Source organism: Bubalus kerabau, chromosome 15 (genome assembly GCF_029407905.1).
Source record: "Bubalus kerabau isolate K-KA32 ecotype Philippines breed swamp buffalo chromosome 15, PCC_UOA_SB_1v2, whole genome shotgun sequence".
NCBI lineage: Eukaryota > Metazoa > Chordata > Mammalia > Artiodactyla > Bovidae > Bubalus > Bubalus kerabau.
Genome location: NC_073638.1, coordinates 8135965 through 8153210, shown reverse-complemented (window position 1 = coordinate 8153210; position 17246 = coordinate 8135965). Strand labels below are relative to the sequence as shown.

The 17246-nt window shown below is 38.0% G+C and overlaps 1 protein-coding gene across 5 annotated transcripts in view; it reads left to right on the top strand.

Moving 5' to 3' along the window:
• ARHGAP42 (Rho GTPase activating protein 42) overlaps positions 1-17246 on the top strand; it is a 353084-nt gene that overhangs the window by 201577 nt on the left and 134261 nt on the right. For 3 of the 5 annotated variants that reach the window (XM_055547592.1, XM_055547593.1, XM_055547594.1), the window contains one exon: positions 902-973. In XM_055547592.1, the coding sequence (XP_055403567.1) occupies positions 902-973 (72 nt within the window). Of the gene's footprint in view, positions 1-901; positions 974-1240; positions 1263-3258; positions 3328-17246 lie in introns of those variants that run through there. The other 2 variants (XM_055547598.1, XM_055547596.1) reach the window with 2 other exon arrangements.

The following is a 17246-nucleotide window of genomic DNA, read 5'->3' as shown; positions in this document are numbered from 1 at the left end:
ATAATTGACATTATATAAGTTTAAATTGTACAATATGTTGGTTTGATGCATTTATGTATTGCAAAATGATTAATACCATGACATTAGCTAATACCTCCATCTTGCCACATTATTATTTCCTTTTGTTGTGAAAATATTTAAGATCCTATGTTTAATGTTAATGCATATTAAAGTGATTTTTTTAAAAGATCAAGATTTCCTTCCAGCATGTTGCTTTCCTTAGAAATATGTCTTCTGTAGCCAGTCACTGCCCCTGACCCAGCTTGAACCCCCTCACAGTATTCGTACAGATTGATTTAAAGATTTATCTGTTTGAAAGTTTAAGTGAAACCCAATTTGGAGTCTTGGACTAAAACGCCGTTCATTGAAATAAAATCAGTTACTGTTTTAGTGTGGTTGGAAATATTATGAGAATATGCAGGCAAAGCCCAAGTGTAAGGAATCTAATAAAATAGGGAAAAAATAAGCCTGATTTTATTTTGCAGCTGTACAATTATAATATTCTAGCGGCAAGATGGAAAGCTTTTATATGGCTCAATTTTCAAATGATGCTTGAACTGACTACATTAAACCAGTATAATTAAAGGTATCTTAAAATTTAATGTCTGATGTGTAGTTAAATTTTAGAATATGAAATTTAAATATTTAAGATCTCACTATGTGTACTTGTTTTCACATTAGTCACATTATTGCTAGGATCAAGTGAAATAATTTGTGAAAATTTAATTATAAAGTAGAAAGCGACTATATGACATGTGTGAGGTATTTTTTATTTCATTTATAGAAGCAAAAGGGAACAAAAACTGTTTATTTAAGTAAGTGGAATAAGGGAGTTATCTTTTTTTCAATATTGTTTGCATGAATTATACAGAATTTAATGTATTTGTATTTTTAATTTCAGATTCAAAATGCTAATGATGTATTAATTGCACCACTTGAGAAATTTCGCAAAGAACAAATAGGTGCAGCAAAAGTAAGTGTTACATTTTATTATTCTTCATATATTCTCTTGATAATTAAAGATAATAGATGTAATTTCAGATGTTAACAGTTTTGAAATTAGAATGACCTTTTAAAAATTCTGTACGTCATTTAAAATTTTTGCACAGAGCCTATTACAAAGACTGGAATTCTTTTAAACAGAAGAAAGATATTATTCTCCTACTGAATAGAGAAAAAGTCAGCATAAGTGAGTTTCTCCCATCCCAACAGTGGTAGGACATTAGCAGTTTTAAAGAGGGTAAAATCATTGTAAAAATATGGTAAGTATTACAAACACCTATATAAAATAAAAATTAGGTATGTATGTTGAAAATTGAGGCAGTAATTATAAAATCGCTTTTATTTTTTCTATTTTTTATTCTTAATAAAAATATGTGTTTGTGGATAACTTTAGACATCTTTGTCATGCCTCTGCATTAATGTTTAATTCCTTATGGATCAATTAAAATTTCTCTGAGCCTAATAATTTCTGAAATTTACTTGCAATTTCTTTCCTAGTTCCATGTTTAACTACATTCTCAATGTCATGTAAGGACTTAAAATTTGAGTTTCTAAAACAGAATTCATCATCTGTCATAATGCCCCCATCCTTTCTCTGTTTTGGTTTTCCATTCAATCAATGACAAACCCTTTTCTCCTTTGAGCAGTGTTTTCATTCTCCTGCAGACATATTTCTCCTTCTATCCTTCTCCCTTCTGTCTGAAATTTTTCCCCTCCCTGGAATATTTCCTACCCTTAACTTGTTGAAGTCTTGCTAGCTCTCCATGGCTTATTTCATATCTCCACACCAGAAAAAAGCCTTCCTTTACATGGGTCTTTGCTTATACGTCTGTTCCTTTCCAGAATTGATTTTTTTTTCTTAGAGGATCAAGTAATCTGTATGTTTATTTCTTGTGAAAAGCTATCACAGTCTGCCTTGAATTAGAGTTTTATGTGCACTTACCCACCAATTATGAGCCGTTATCAAGTCAAGAATGAAACCAGAGCCATTCTGTGTTAATTAATTCAGCAAACATCTATCAGTATCTCTGTTGGCCCACTTACAGTGTTCATAAGATTAAGGGATACAACTGTAAACAGGACAGACAAGCTCCCTGCACTTGTGTCATTTATTATCGTTTGTGTGTTTACAAACGCACTGAGGATTGTGGAACAGAAGTGCACGGTGCCTTGTGAGAATATAATTAATGGAACTGACCTTGTCCAGAGAACCAAGCAATGCCTTCTGGAGGAGGTATTGGTTAAACTGAGAGCTGAATGATAGGAAAGAAACAGCTGGGAATGGGGATACAGGGAGGGGAAGAGGGAACAGGCTGGATATGAATGAAGGCCTTGAAGAAAGAGAGAGCCTGGCATTTTAGAGTAAAATGTTTTAACGTGTTTGGAACATAGAGGACCATGGGGATGGAGGACATGTGCACACCTTTATTAGTGGTTCAGTGTTTACTCCTTATTCTGTTTTACTCTTATTCTACGTAGGTAGAGGAGTGATTATACTTGCGCTTTAAAACATCCCTCTAGTTGGACTGGAGGAGAGGGGACTGTTTGAGCGAAGCCAGTTTGGGAGTTAGTCGCTAGTGGCTGTGGGTTCAGAAGGGGACGGAGCCATGGAGACAGCAGAGTATATTTCAGACATAAAATGGAAAGAGTAGGAAATGGGTTACAGACTGAAACGTGAGCAACAGGACATTTCACAGATAACTCCCAGGATTCTGTGTTGTAAAACTGGGCATTTTTTTCCAGCCGGTTACTGAGGTAGGCAGCGTTTACATTTGAATGGCAGAAATGTGGAGTTTGGCCTTGAGGTAGGATGACTGAACCCAGGGTCTCACCACACCATCCAGGTGGAGACAGTGACTTGGCAGGTATGTGTTCAGATCTGAATTAGAAATGTGTTTGGGATCATTCTCCAGATGGTAATTAAAATCATGGGAGTAGGTTAGAGCCCTTAGGGAAAGAAGAGAGGAAGAAGAGGACCTAAATTCTTGATGATCTGAGAACTCTCAACATTTGATGTTTGGAAAGAAACAAAGACAGAGAAGGAGGCTGAGAAGGAAGAAGAAGGAAGAAGCAGAAGAAGGAAGAAAATACAAGAATGTGGTGGTTTAGAGCAAGCAAGAGCCTTTTCAAGAGTAAAATAGCTGATCTTCCTTGAGAACCAGACTGCAGGGGTTTTCACTGAGTTATTAAATCTGTGACCTGATTAAATCCTCACAAGCAACCTGGGAGGTGAGTGCAGGTGTTAGTTACATCTGCTTTACAGTGAGGAAAATGGTGAGGTCACCTGCATGCACCAGATCCCCGAGCTGGGAAGTCAGACCCTGGGTATGAAATCAAGCCATTTTCCTTCAAGGTCTTGGTTTACAATATTTCATTTCATCAGTGGGCTTCCCTGGTGGCTCAGACGGTAAAGTGTCTGCCTGCAATGCGGGAGACCCGGGTTCAATCCCTGGGGGAGGGAGATCCCCTGGAGAAGGCAATGGCACCCCACTCCAATATTCTTGCCTGGAAAATCCCATGGACGGAGGAGCCTGGTGGGCTACAGTCCATGGAGTCGCAAAGAGTCAGACATGACTGAGCGACTTCACTTTCATTTCATCAGTGATGTTTTTATAATATTAAAAAGCTTTGTGAAGAATTCTTTTTCTAGCACAGAATATTCCAAGTTTGGAGATCATATAAAATAGTAAATTTCACATTTGTATAAATTCTTATTTGTTTACGTTTGCTACAGGGGTAGTAGCATGAGCGAATACACTCATTTTATTTTGTTTTTTAAGTATCTCAGTTGCTGAACAGATCAGCTGGGAGCACACAACAGCCTTCTACAATCTTGCCTACTCATTGGGAGGTTAAACTTACGATCGAATCCAGATGACATCTTGAGCAAAAATGCGATTGTAATGGGCCTCCTGGTGGTATTGATTTTGTGTATTTTAATTGCCTGATAGCTCTTAGTAGTATATTGTTTCTCGGCTTCTAAGTAATCCTTGTATAGTAAAGTGAATAGAAAGCAGGAATTGTTTTCTGCAATATTTGTTTAGGTCATTATCTTTTTTTTTCTGGTATTGCAGAAGCATCTTGGTAGGAATAAAAATCTTGAAGATGGCGATTTCTTTCTATCACTTTACTTCCTGTTGTACTTAGTTATCTTTTTACTTGGTAAATAAAGTTAATTCTACAAATGATACTCAGCTGCTTTTCACAGTCTTGACAGTGGAGGTTTCGCACAAGTGAGTTCAGGCCTGTGAGGGAGCTAGAGGAGAGGGTCCTTACAGCAGGACATGCACAGTTGGTGCTGGTGGAAAATGCTGCATCCAGTTGGCCCTTCCTCATGGGCAGATGGTCCTGTTTAGATGAAGTGGACAGAATCCATGGACCACAGACATTCCCTGTGTGAAGTGTGTTTTTATGGAGCTTTGAGACACCTGATCCTTTGCTGTGGAAAGTGAGGCCCTGAGTGACTTACAGTTGTTGAGAAAAATAAAACCAAACAAAACAAACCACTGCATCTGTGAGAGACATTAGAAAAGATTAATGATGAGATTGTTGAACTGAAGGACAGGGGAGATGGGTCCTGCTTTGTGAACAGCTAAAGATTAGAAGAATTATCCATAAACACTTGCCAAGTGTGTATTTATTTTAGAGGTTCTTATTCTGAGGGTGTACACAGAATGGAATTGTATTGCAGGGCTCACCTATTTACTACACACGTCCGAGTATAGAAGTGAATGTTGGGTTTCTTTAATTTGCCTCCTGATACACTGCTGATTTAAATTCTAGAAATGAGTGGAAAGTAGGTATTCAGAACAATTAATCTAGCTAGAATTCCCATGATATGAATGTACCTAGGGTAGCATTATTGTAGAACATAACTTTTTTTCACATTTTTTGTATACACTGATGGATATATTTCATTGCATTGGAAGTGTTCTCCTTGCCCCCGGAGAGAATGAATTGTAAGTCACATCTGCACACATGTTCCTGCACAAACTGACTCCAAAATATTGGTAGAATTTCATACCTGAGTTCCTAATCAAAGACACATGTAGGGAGAAATCTCTGTCTGGCTCATTTTTCCACATATAAACAGACTGAGCAGGTAGTTGGGGGCAGAGTAAGGACCAGAGCTCAGTCCCTTGGACCATCGATCTTTTGATTCCTCCGTGCTGCTCTTTAGAATACTCTTTTGTGAATTTTGTTTTTTTCTCTACCATTAGCAAATAAATGTTTCAATGTGAAACATTTTAATGATAAAAATGTTGCAAATAAGCCCAAAGATGACCACTTTGAAGCAAGCCTAACTAATGTATCTCCCTTGATTTAAAAATTCCCCAGCATACAGTAGGCAGTTAACTTGGGCTAGTTTTATTAGATAAAAGAGACATGAGGAATACTACCCGTTAAAGTTAAAAGGTACATTTTCATTTTATGGGAAATGTTTTTAAAACTGGTTTTCATTTTCACTTAGACTTTACTGGAAATCATGTGAACATTCTTCCATGGTTTTAAAACAAAAATAAATGATATAATGTTAGTAATGTAAAAATAGAACTTGGTTTTCTTTACATTAATTTCATAGTGAAAACTAGTAGAATTGGATAATTCTTGTCCCTTTGTTTTGTCCATAGAAGAATTGGTTCTGCCTCTGAACATTGTTAATTACATGACAAGGCATGTTAATAATTTTAGCATATGGTGCCTAAAATATATCTGTGGATAACTGTCACAATTAATTACTATACAACCTTAAGATTTCCTTCATGTGGAAACTGATTGCATCCTAATTTGTTGTCTCAAATATGCAAGTGGTTTAGGGAATCTAGAAGAATTACAAATGCTTTCAAATTTAAAAGAATTTGTCACTAAGCTGAGTTATTCATCTAATTTAAAGCATACCAAGTACTTGAACTCATGTTAAGAACAATCCAAAAGCGAATCCCCTAGTGGTCCAGTGGTTATGACTCTACTCTCCTACTGCAGGGGGCACTGGACTTCCACGCAATTATCTTTTGGATTGTTCTCATTATGAATCCAAACTTTAAATTAGATGAGTAACTCAGCTAGGTGACGAACTTATGGTTACCAAAGGGGAAAGCCAGAGGGGCAGTGGGGGATTGGGAAATTGGGATTGACACAGACACACTACTTCTCTGGTGGTGCAGATGGTAAAGAATCCGCTTGCAACACGGGAGACCTGGGTTCAATCCCTGGGTTGGGAAGATCCCCTGGAGGAGGGCATGGCAACCCACTCCAGTATTCTTGCCTGGAGAATCCCCATGGACAGAGGAGCCTAGCGGGCTGTAGTCCATTGGGGTCGCAAAGAGTCCAGCATGACTGTGCGATTAAGCACAGTACATACGTAGAACAGGTAACTAATAAGACCCTACTGTATAGCATAGGAAACTCTATTCAGTACTCTGTAATGACCTGTGTGGGAAAAGAAGCTTAAAAAGAATGGATATATACTGATTCACTTTGCTATACAACAGAAACTAACACAACATTGTAAACCAACTGTGCTCCAATAAAGATTAATTAAAAAAACAAAAGGAAGTTGTTTATAGGATCAGACTATGGAATTAAATCTACTTCCCACTTGGCTTCTTAATATTTCCAATGCCCCTTCTTTATGAAGTTCTCAAGGCAAGAATCCTGAAATGGTTTGCCATTCCCTTCTCTAGTCGACCATGTTTCGTCAGAACTCTCCAACATGACCTGTCCATCTTGGATGGCCTTGCATAGTGGCTCATAGTTTCATTGAGTTAGACAACGTTGTGATCCATGGGATTATTTTGGTTACAAATAGCTTACAAATAGCTGAGAAAAGAAGAGAAGCAAAAGGCAAAGGAGAAAAGGAAAGATATACCCATCTGAATGCACAGTTCCAAAGAAGAGCAAGGAGAGGTAAAGAAAACCTGCCTCAGTGATCAGTGCAAAGAAATAGAGGAAAGCAATAGAATGGGAAAGACTAGAGATCTCTTCAAGAAAATTAGAGATACCAAGGGAACATTTCATGCAAAGATGGGCTTGATAAAGGACAGAAATGGTATGGACCTAACAGAAGCAGAAGATATTAAGAAGAGGTGGCAAGAATACACAGAAGAACTATATAAAAAAGATCTTCATGACCCAGATAATCATGACGGTGTGATCACTCACCTAGAGCCAGACATTCTTGAAATGTGAAGTCAAATGGGCCTTAGGAAGCATCACTACTAACAAAAGCTAGTGGAGGTGATCAAATTCCAGCAGAGCTATTTCAAATCGTGAAAGATGATGCTGTGAAAGAGCTGCACTGAATATGCCAGCAAATTTGGAAACCTCAGCAGTGGTCACAGGACTGGGAAAGGTCGGTTTTCATTCCAATCCCAAAGAAGTTCAGTTCAGTTCAGTTGCTCAGTCATGTCCGACTCTTTGCAATGCCATGGACTGCAGCAAACCAGGCTTCCCTGTCAATCACCAACTCCCAGAGCCTGCTCAAACTCATGTCCATTGAGTCGGTGATGCCATCCAACCATCTCATCCTCTGTCATCCCCTTCTCCTCCTGCCTTCAATCTTTCCCAGAATCTGGGTCTTTTCCAGGGAGTCAGTTCTTGGCATCAGGTGGCCAAAGTAGTGGAGCTTCAGCTTCAGCATCAGTCCTACCAATGAATATTCCAGACTAATTTCCTTTAGAATTGACTGGTTTGATCTCCTTGCAGTCCAAGGGACTCTTAAGAGTCTTCTCCAACACCACAGTTCAGAAGCATCAAATAGCAAAGAAAGACTATGCTAAAGAATGTTCAACCAAAGAATGTTCAAACTACCACAAAATTGCAGTCATCTCATACATTAGCAAAGTAATTCTCAAAAATTTCCAAGCTAGACTTCAACGGTACATGAACCGAGAACTTCCAGATATTCAAGCTGGATTTTACCTGTGGCGGATTCATTTTGATATTTGGCAAAACTAATACAATTATGTAAAGTTTAAAAATAAAATAAAATTAAAAAAAAAATAAAAAAAGGCAGAGGAACTAGAGATGAATTTGCCAACATCTGTTGGATCATAGAAAAAACCAAGAGAATTCCAGAAGAACATCTGCTTCATTGACTACACTAAAGCCTTTGACTGTGTGGATCACAACAAACTATGGAAAATTCTTAAAGATGTGGGAATACCAGACCACCTTACCTGCCTCCTGAGAAACCTATAGGCAGATCAAGAAGCAACAGTAGAACCAGACATGGTACAACAGAATGGTTCCAAATTGAGAAAGCAGTACGTCAAGTCTGTATATTGTCACCCTGCTTATTTAACTTACATGCAGAGTACATCATGCAAAATGCCAGGCTGAATGAAGCACAAGCTGGAATCAAGATTTCTGGGAGAAACAGAAATAACCTCAGATATGCAGATGACACCACCCTAAAAGTGGTGAGGTGCAGAAGGTGAAGAGGAACTAGAGAGCCACTTGATGAAAGTGAAAGAGGAGAATGAAAAAGCTAGCTTAACATTCTGCATTCCAAAAACTAATATCATGGCATCCGATCTTGTCACTTCATGGCGAATAGATGGGGAAACAATGGAAATATTGAGAGACTTGATTATCTTGGTCTCCAAAATCACTGCAGATGGTGACTGCAGCCATGAAATTAACAGATGCTTACTCCTTGGAAGAAAAGCTATGACCAACCTAGACAGCGTATTAAAAAGCAGAGACATTACTTTCCGACATAGGTGCATCTAGTCAAATCTATGGTTTTTCCTGTAGTCATGTATAGATGTGAGACTTGGACCATAAAGATGGCTGAATATTGAAGAACTGATGCTTTTAAACTGTGGTGTTGGAGAAGACTTGAGAGTCCCTTGGATTGCAAGGAGATCAAACAAGTCAATCCTAAAGGAAATCAGTCCTGAATATTCATTGGAAGGGCTGATGCTGAAGCTGAAGCTCCACTACTTTGGCCACCTGATGCAAGAAGCCAACTCATTAGAAAAGACCCTGATGCTGGGAAAGATTGAAGGCAGGAGGAGAAGAGAACGACAGAAGATGAATGGTTGGATGGCATCACCGACTGAATGGACATGAGTTTGAACAAGCTCCAGGAGATGGTGAAGGACAGGGAAGCCTGGAGTGCTGCAGTCCATGGGGTCACAAAAAGTCAAGACACTTCTGAAGCAACTGAGCTTGTGCTCAACGGACTTAGATCATCTTACTTTCCTCCTGTTTTGAACAGGTCCTTCAGGGAATGGTCAGGATTTTCATGTCTGCTTCTGGCCACTGAGTTGAGTCTCTCTCTTAGATATTCTCTGGCAATGACTGTATTGGGACTGAGTTTCTTGGCAAACTAGAAACCATTTGATAGTTGATTTGAAATTACTTGCAATTCCCTTTACTGTACCTTCTATCAGTAGATTCTGTTATATAGAGTGACAGAATAACTGATTTTGTTATTTGGTCATGTTTCTAAACAATATTACTCTTTGTAATAGTTAACCAAGTACTGCCCTAAGCATGTTCCATGTAGCGGTGGTGGTAGTGCCGGTGCTTTAGTTGCTAAGTTGTGCCCAACTCTTGTGACCCAATGGACTGTAGCCTGCCAGGCTTCTCTGTCCATGGCATTTCCTGGGCAAGAATACTGGACTGGATTGCCATTTCATTCTCTAGGGGGTCTTCCCCAACTAGGGATCAAACCCACGTCTCCTGCATTATAGGCAGTCTTCTGCATTGCTGGCAGATTGTTTACCGCTGAGCCAGCAGGTGAAACTCATTTAAGCCTCACAACCGACAGATAAGAAAACTGCTAAAATTGATAGATAAAGAAAATGAGGTGCCGAAAGGTTCAGCAGATGGGCAGAGGTCACATAACTAGAAAGGCGTAGAGTTCGATTTTAGCCGGAGATGAGATCAAGCCTGCAGAGTACTTCAGTAGCACCACCACATGTTTGAGGCTGAAGAAACACAAATCCCTTTTCTCTACACTGGTAAAAGGAAACGTTGTCTGGTTAGCTTGTTTAGAGAGCAAGATTACTATCTTTTAATTGTTTAACAGCCAGTTCTGTAGAATCATACAAATTTGAGATCAAAACCTGGCATTTAATACATTGGAAATGTGAACTTGGATAATTACTTTCTAAAGCCTTGGTTTCACCCTCAGAAAAATAGTACAATGTTAATTGTTCATATTTTATCATTAGTAGTAATACTTTGTGTCGGCATTAATCAAAGTATTGCAGTAAAAATACTGTTCATGTAGGTTAATTTGTCTTACTTTGTTTTATGGACAGAGACAAATGCAAGGTCATTGCTAAATATTTACATAGAGTGATTCATGGGGCTACCAAGCAAGAGGCTCTTTAATGTACATTACTTGTAATTAATAACACTGTACACTCTCTGGAGCACTATTGCTTATCACTGATAACAGTCTTACAGAGTCGGAACTATCACCATTGTTCAGATGACTGAGACCCAGAAGGATCGAGTGCTGTTGCCAGTAACCCCAAGGTTACTGTGCTCTGCCTGGGACTCAGATCCCGGGCTTCTGTTACCTGATTCAGTAACCTGCCTCCATCATGGAATGTAAACCTTTTTTTTTTTTAATATATAATTTATTGTGTTTTCACAATCCTTTACAGCATTTTGTAAGGTTACTATCAGCCCTAATTGACCCCATTGCCACCACTAGAGAAACAAATCAGACCACTTTCTTTGGAGACAATGAATCAGTAGTCATTTCTGTACAGGTGGTACCATTCAGTGTCTCTGTGTACTTTGAAAATTCTAAATGTGCCGTGTTTTTATGTATATATCAGAATCTGACAGTCATTGGGAAAGCTGAGCTTCACATAGACTTAGAATTCTGGGTAGGAATGTAACCCAAAAACCATTTTGCTGAACAAGTCAATTTATATATATTACATCTTTCTATATTAGGGGCTTCCCAGGCAGTGCTGGAGGTAGAGTCCTGCCAATGCAGGAGACGCAAGAGACATGGGTTCGATCCTTGGGCTGGGAAGATCCCCTGGAGGAGGAAATGGCAACCCACTCCAGTATTCTTCCCTGGAAAATTCCTTGCACAGAGGACCTGGTGGGCTGCAGTCCATGGAGTCACAAAGAGTTGGACATGACTGAGCACACACACATACATTGGAACATTATGTATTGAATGTCTCTGTGTGTTTACATACATATATAGATTATTGTAAACTTCATTAAGTGGCTCCTGTTTGCTCAGATAAGAAGATATGCTCTTATAATTTGATGATAATAGATTGTAGTTGAGATTATCATTATTTTTCCGCCTAATTATTCTTATGTTGATGCCTGAAGACTGATACTTAAAAAATATTTTAAGATTCCCCATGATATATATTTTTACAAAAGATTCTTATGCTAAATTTTTAGGTCAGTATATAAATTTTAAAAATTTTCACACAGTTCACAAATACCATATATAAATAAGAACTGATAAAATACAGTGGAACCTTGCTAAGGAGCATCATTGTTAAAACCAGCATCCAGAGATCTGGAGAGTGAAATCTGTTGTACAGTTCAGATTCCTTTTATTCTTCAGTGGTCAGCCTTCTTCAGTGAGAATCAAACCTGTTTCCTTATAATGAAATCTCCGTAGCAAATCCAGTTACTTAGGGTTAACCTGATGGAGGGAGAAACTCTAATGAAAATTTTCTAGGTCTCTTGCTTCTACATAGGGCATCTGTGAGTAATTCAAAAGCTCCATCTCCACAGAGCAAATTGCCCTAGCTAACTTTGTATCTTCTCCAGATAACAAGGTGGTTCTGAGACTTGGTGTTTTTATTTCTAGATGCATTTTTCCTGTACCCTTTGTACTGGCTACTCTGCTGCAGAAGATTTTCATACATGAGTTTATTCCTCGAATTCATTTCAGCATACATGTGTTGGTTCTGAGCATTACTGTGCATGTTGCTATTTTTACTTCTACCTTGTTTGTTCAGGATCACTGCCTTCCCTGTGGTCCTTGAGATGCTTGGAAAGCTATCTGAGATTTACTTTTTTTTTTTTTCCCCACAGTTAAGTGGTTAGAAATATTGTGAAATATTTAGGGAACTTGATACTTACTTCTATGGACAACTCAAAGAAGAAGACAGTAAAACTGGAAGCATTTTATATTATGTTTACATTTTTTAATTCGAAGCAGTTGCATATACAAACAGAAGTCTGTTTCAAGCATTAGGAATAGGTTAGTGTCTAGTAAGCACCATTTGTTGTTAACTATGGATCTCTGATAAAATGACTATCATCAGTGATCTAAGGTATCCTGTATTTTACTTTACAATGTAATAGTTGCTTGTTTTTTGGGAAAAATAACAGAGAAATATCAGAGTTTATTACCAGGGTAAACTAAGAAAGAAAATGAAAGATGAAGGATTTTCTAAATCATTTTATAGAATACTAATTCTATAAACATTATACATTATAAAACATTATACATTATAACCTATTCTTTGAGTGTTTTACAAATGAGTTATGCCAGCATTTCAATTTTAATGGTTCTCTATTGGTCTGTTCCTGTTGCCATCACCTGTATTTTATGTGTATCAAATTAGAATTAAAACTTTATAATATACATTGACGTAATTAGAAACCTTCTTAAGACTATGAAGGGCTTCCCTGGTGGCTCAGTGGTAAAGAATCTGCCTACCAATGCAGGAGACACAGGTTTGATCCCTGGGTCTGGAAGATCCCCTGGAGAAGGCAGTGGCCACCCGCTCCAGTATTCTTGCCCAGGTAATCCCATGGACAGGGGAGCCTGGTGGGCCACAGTTCGTGGGGTCACAAAAGAGTTGGACATGACTTAGCGACTGGACAACAACAAAGATTATGAATTAGTGTGTTAAATATTAAATATTTAGAAAATTCTAAATATTAAATATTTAGAAAACTTATACAGATTTAAATATTTAGAAAATTCTAAATATTAAATATTTAGAAAACTTATACAGATTTAAATATTTAGAAAATTCTAAATATTAAATATTTAGAAAACTTATACAGATTTAAAAATTATGAAGAATCACAGGCTACTTCCTCTAAAAAATCAATTAAAACCTTTTGTTACATTGGAAATACAGAACATGTTCATGTCTAGTTCAGGAAAAGAAAAAAGAAAAAGTTCCTGACTACCAAATGTGAAAATTGCCAGGAAGCATCTGAATTTGTTCAACATCCCTGTTAAGTTTTGGTTCTTCTTTTTTTTTTTTTTTTAATACCATGTTGGTTTAACTTACCAACTCTTGTTTTCTATGAACAGCTTCATTTTTTCAGCATTCTTATTAAAAAAAAATTAGCAGTGTGAACTGAACATGAAGCCCCTGAGTACCTCATTTTAAAAAGTATCAATATTGACTAGTAAAATTATTTACCTTTTCACTGTTCATGCCACTTTGTTTCTTCCAGTCAAAATAAAATCTCAGCGTCTATTAACTGGAGTGCTTTGAGTACGTGCTTGCCTGGTAGACTTTTGGGATTTGGTTGTGAAACTTATGTTTCAGTTATTTCATCCCAAAGTCATGAGTTTTTTGGCATCTAGAGTTTATCATCTAACATATTGACAGGTTCTCTACTACCTCATTCTCCTTTCCAAGCTGAGTCATTAGAAATCTGATGAGCATCAGTCATCTTGCCTTAAGTTTTTGATACAAAAACATTCAACTGCAGTATTGATCTGCTTTATACTAACTAGTCATGGTGTTCAGTCTTGTGGACTCAAAAACAAAATATGATGCTTACCTTCATGCAGCTAACCGAATAGCAGAGGAACCCCTAAGGACACCGGTAATTAAGATGGAATGGGATTAGTGGTATATCTGAAATATGCCTGCAGTCTTATATATGCACAGTGGAAGAAACAATTTATTCTGCCTAACAGGGGAAGGCGGGCTGGCATAGCCCTTTGTGAAATTTTGATATTCCACAGGTGCAGTTTAAAGGCTTGCAAATAGCATCCTTGACAAAAGAAAAGTGGTAGTGGCAAAAAAATTTGCAGTGTGGCTTAAAACCTTAATATATTTTAGTGTGATTAGAGCTATTGCTTTTACCACTTTTTTAACAACAACAAAAAACCATGAACTGCGTTAAGAAATACACTTAATATCACAATTCATTGAGTATATGTGCACAGAATAACTGAGGCAGAAGAAAGGACAAGTGAACTGGAAGGTAGAATGATGGAAATAGCTGCTGTGGAATTAAAAAAAAAATGAGGACAGTCTTAGAGACTTCTGTGACAGTATTAAATGCACCAATATTCAAATTATAGGGATCCCAGAAGAAGAAGAAGAGAAAGAGATAGGGTCTGAGAAAAATATTTGAAGAGACTACATTCAAAAACTTTCCTAACTTGGGAAAAGAAATAGCCACCCAAGTCCAGGAAGCACAGAGAGTCCCATACAGGATAAATGCAAGGAGGAACATGCCAAGACCCATATTCATAAAACTAACAAAAACTGAAAACAGAGAAAAAGTATTAAAAGCAGCAAAGGAAGAGTAACAGATAACGTGCAAGGGAAGGGAGCGGCATGATATATCTAAAGTGATGAAAGAAAAAGGCCTGCAACCAAGATTACTCTACCCAGCAAGGATCTCATTCAGAGTCAATGGAGAAATCAAAAGCTTTACAGACAAGCAAAAGCTAAGAGAATTCAGCACCACCGAATCAGCTTTACAATAAGTGCTAAAGGAAAGAAAGAAAAGGAATCCAAATTGGCAGAGAAGTAAAACTGTTATTGTTTGCAGATGACATTATACTTTACATAGAAAATTGTAAATATGCTGGCATAAAACTACTAGAGCTCATCAATGAATTTGGAAAAGTTGCAACATTCAAAATTAAGGCACAGAGATCTCTTGCATGCCTTATTTTTTTTTTTTTTTTTTTGTCTCTTCTGTTCCTATATGCTAACAGCAAAAGATCAGAAAGAGGGATGATTAAGGAAACAATCTCATTTACCATTGCATCAAAAAGAGTAAAATACCTAGGAATAAATCTACCTAAGGAGGCAAAAGACCTTACTCAGAAAACTGTAAGATACTGATGAAAGAAATCAAAGAAAACACAAAGAGATGGAGAAAGATAACACATTCTTGTAATAGAAGAATCAATATTGTGAAAATGACTCTACTACCAAAGTAATCTACAGATTCAGTGTGATCTCTATCAAATTACGAATGGCATTTTTCAAAAAATTAGAACAAAATTTTTTACATTTTATATGGAAACACAAAAGACTACGAATAATGAAAGCAATTTTGAGATATAACAGAACTGGAAGAATCAGGCTCCCTGACTTCAGACTATACTAGAAAGTTCAGAGATAAACCCATGCACCTTAATAAAGGAGTCAAGAATATACTATGGAAAAAATAATATTGAATAGTCGCTTCAATAAGTGGTGCTGGGAAAACTGGGCAGCTACATGTGAAAGAAAGAAATTAGAACACTCTCTAACACCATCCACAAAAATAAAGTCAAAATGGATTAAAGACCTAAATGTAAGGTCTAACACTATAAAACCGGAGAAGGCAATGGCAACCCACTCCAGTACTCTTGCCTGGAAAATCCCATGGATGGAGGAGCCTGGTGGACTGTAGTCCATAGGGTCTCAAAGAGTTGGACACGGCTGAGTGACTTCCCTTTCACTTTTCACTTTCATGCATTGGAGAAGGAAATGGCAACCCACTCCAGAGTTCTTGCCTGGAGAATCCCAGGGACGGGGGAGCCTGGTGGGCTTCCGTCTATGGGGTCGCACAGAGTCGGACACGACTGAAGCGACTTAGCAGCAGCAGCAGCAACACTATAAAACAGATGAAAATATAGGCAAGAATACTCTTTAACATAAATCAAAGAAAGATCTTTTTCAGTCCACTGCCTAGAGTAATAAGAATGAAAACAAAAATAAACAAATGGTACCTAATTGAAACTTAAAAACTTTTGTAGATCAAAGGAAACCATTAGTGAAATGAAAAGACAACCTTCAGAATAGGAGAAGATATTTTCAAATGAAGCAACTGATAAGGGATTACTCTCCAAAGTATATAAAAAAACAAACAGCCAATGAAAAAATGGGCAGAAGACCTAAATGGAGATTTCACCAAAGAATACATACAGACAGATGGCCAACAAACATGTTAAAAGATCCTCAACAGCATTAATTATTAGAGAAATGCAAATCAAAACTACAACGAGATATCACCTCACACTGGGCAAAATGGCCATCATCAAAAACATTTACAAGGTAAGGAGAGACATGAACTCTTCTACACTTTGGTCAGAATGTAAATTGGTACAGCAACTATAAACAACAGTACGGTCATGCTTAGTCCCTCAGTCGTGTCCAAGTCTTTGAAACCCTGTGGACTGTAGCCCGCCAGGCTCCTCTGTCCATGGGGATTTTCTAGGCATGAATACTGGAGTGGGTTGCCATGCCCTCCTCCAGGGGATCTTCACAACCCAGGGATCGAACCCAGGTCTCCCACATTGCAGGCCGATTTTTTACCATCTGAGCCACCAGGGAAGCAGAGAACAGTATGAAGTGAAGTGAAAGCGCTCAGTCTTGTCCGACTCTTTGTGACCCCATGGACTAGACAGTCCATGGAATTTTCCAGTCCAGAATACTGGAGTGGGTAGCCTTTCCCTTCTCCAGGGGATCTCCCCAACCCAGGGATCAAACCCAGGTATCCCGCATTGCAGGTGGATACTTTACCATCTGAACCACCAGGAAAGCAGAGAACACTATAGAGGTTCTTTAAAAGACAAAACAGATGCTATGACCCAGTAATCCCACTCCTAGACATATATCCAGAGAAAAGCATAATTTGAAAGGATGCCTGCGCTCTGATGTACATTGCAGCACTATTTACAATGTCCAGGACATGGAAGTAACCTAAATGTCCATTGACAGAGGAATGGATATAGAAGATGTGGTACATGTGTACAATGAGATATCAATCAGCCTTAAAAAGGAACAAAACTGCCATTTGCAGAGATGTGGATGGACCTAGAGATTGTCGTACAGACAAAGTAAATTAGAAAGAGAAAGACACACATTGTAACATACCACTTGTAAGTGGAATCTAGGCAAATGGTACAGATGAACATATTTGCACAGCAGAAAGAGAGTCATTGATGTAGAGAACAAACTTATGGTTACCAAGCGGGTAGAGGGGGTGGGACAAACTGGGAGACTGGGGATGACATACATACACTACTATATATA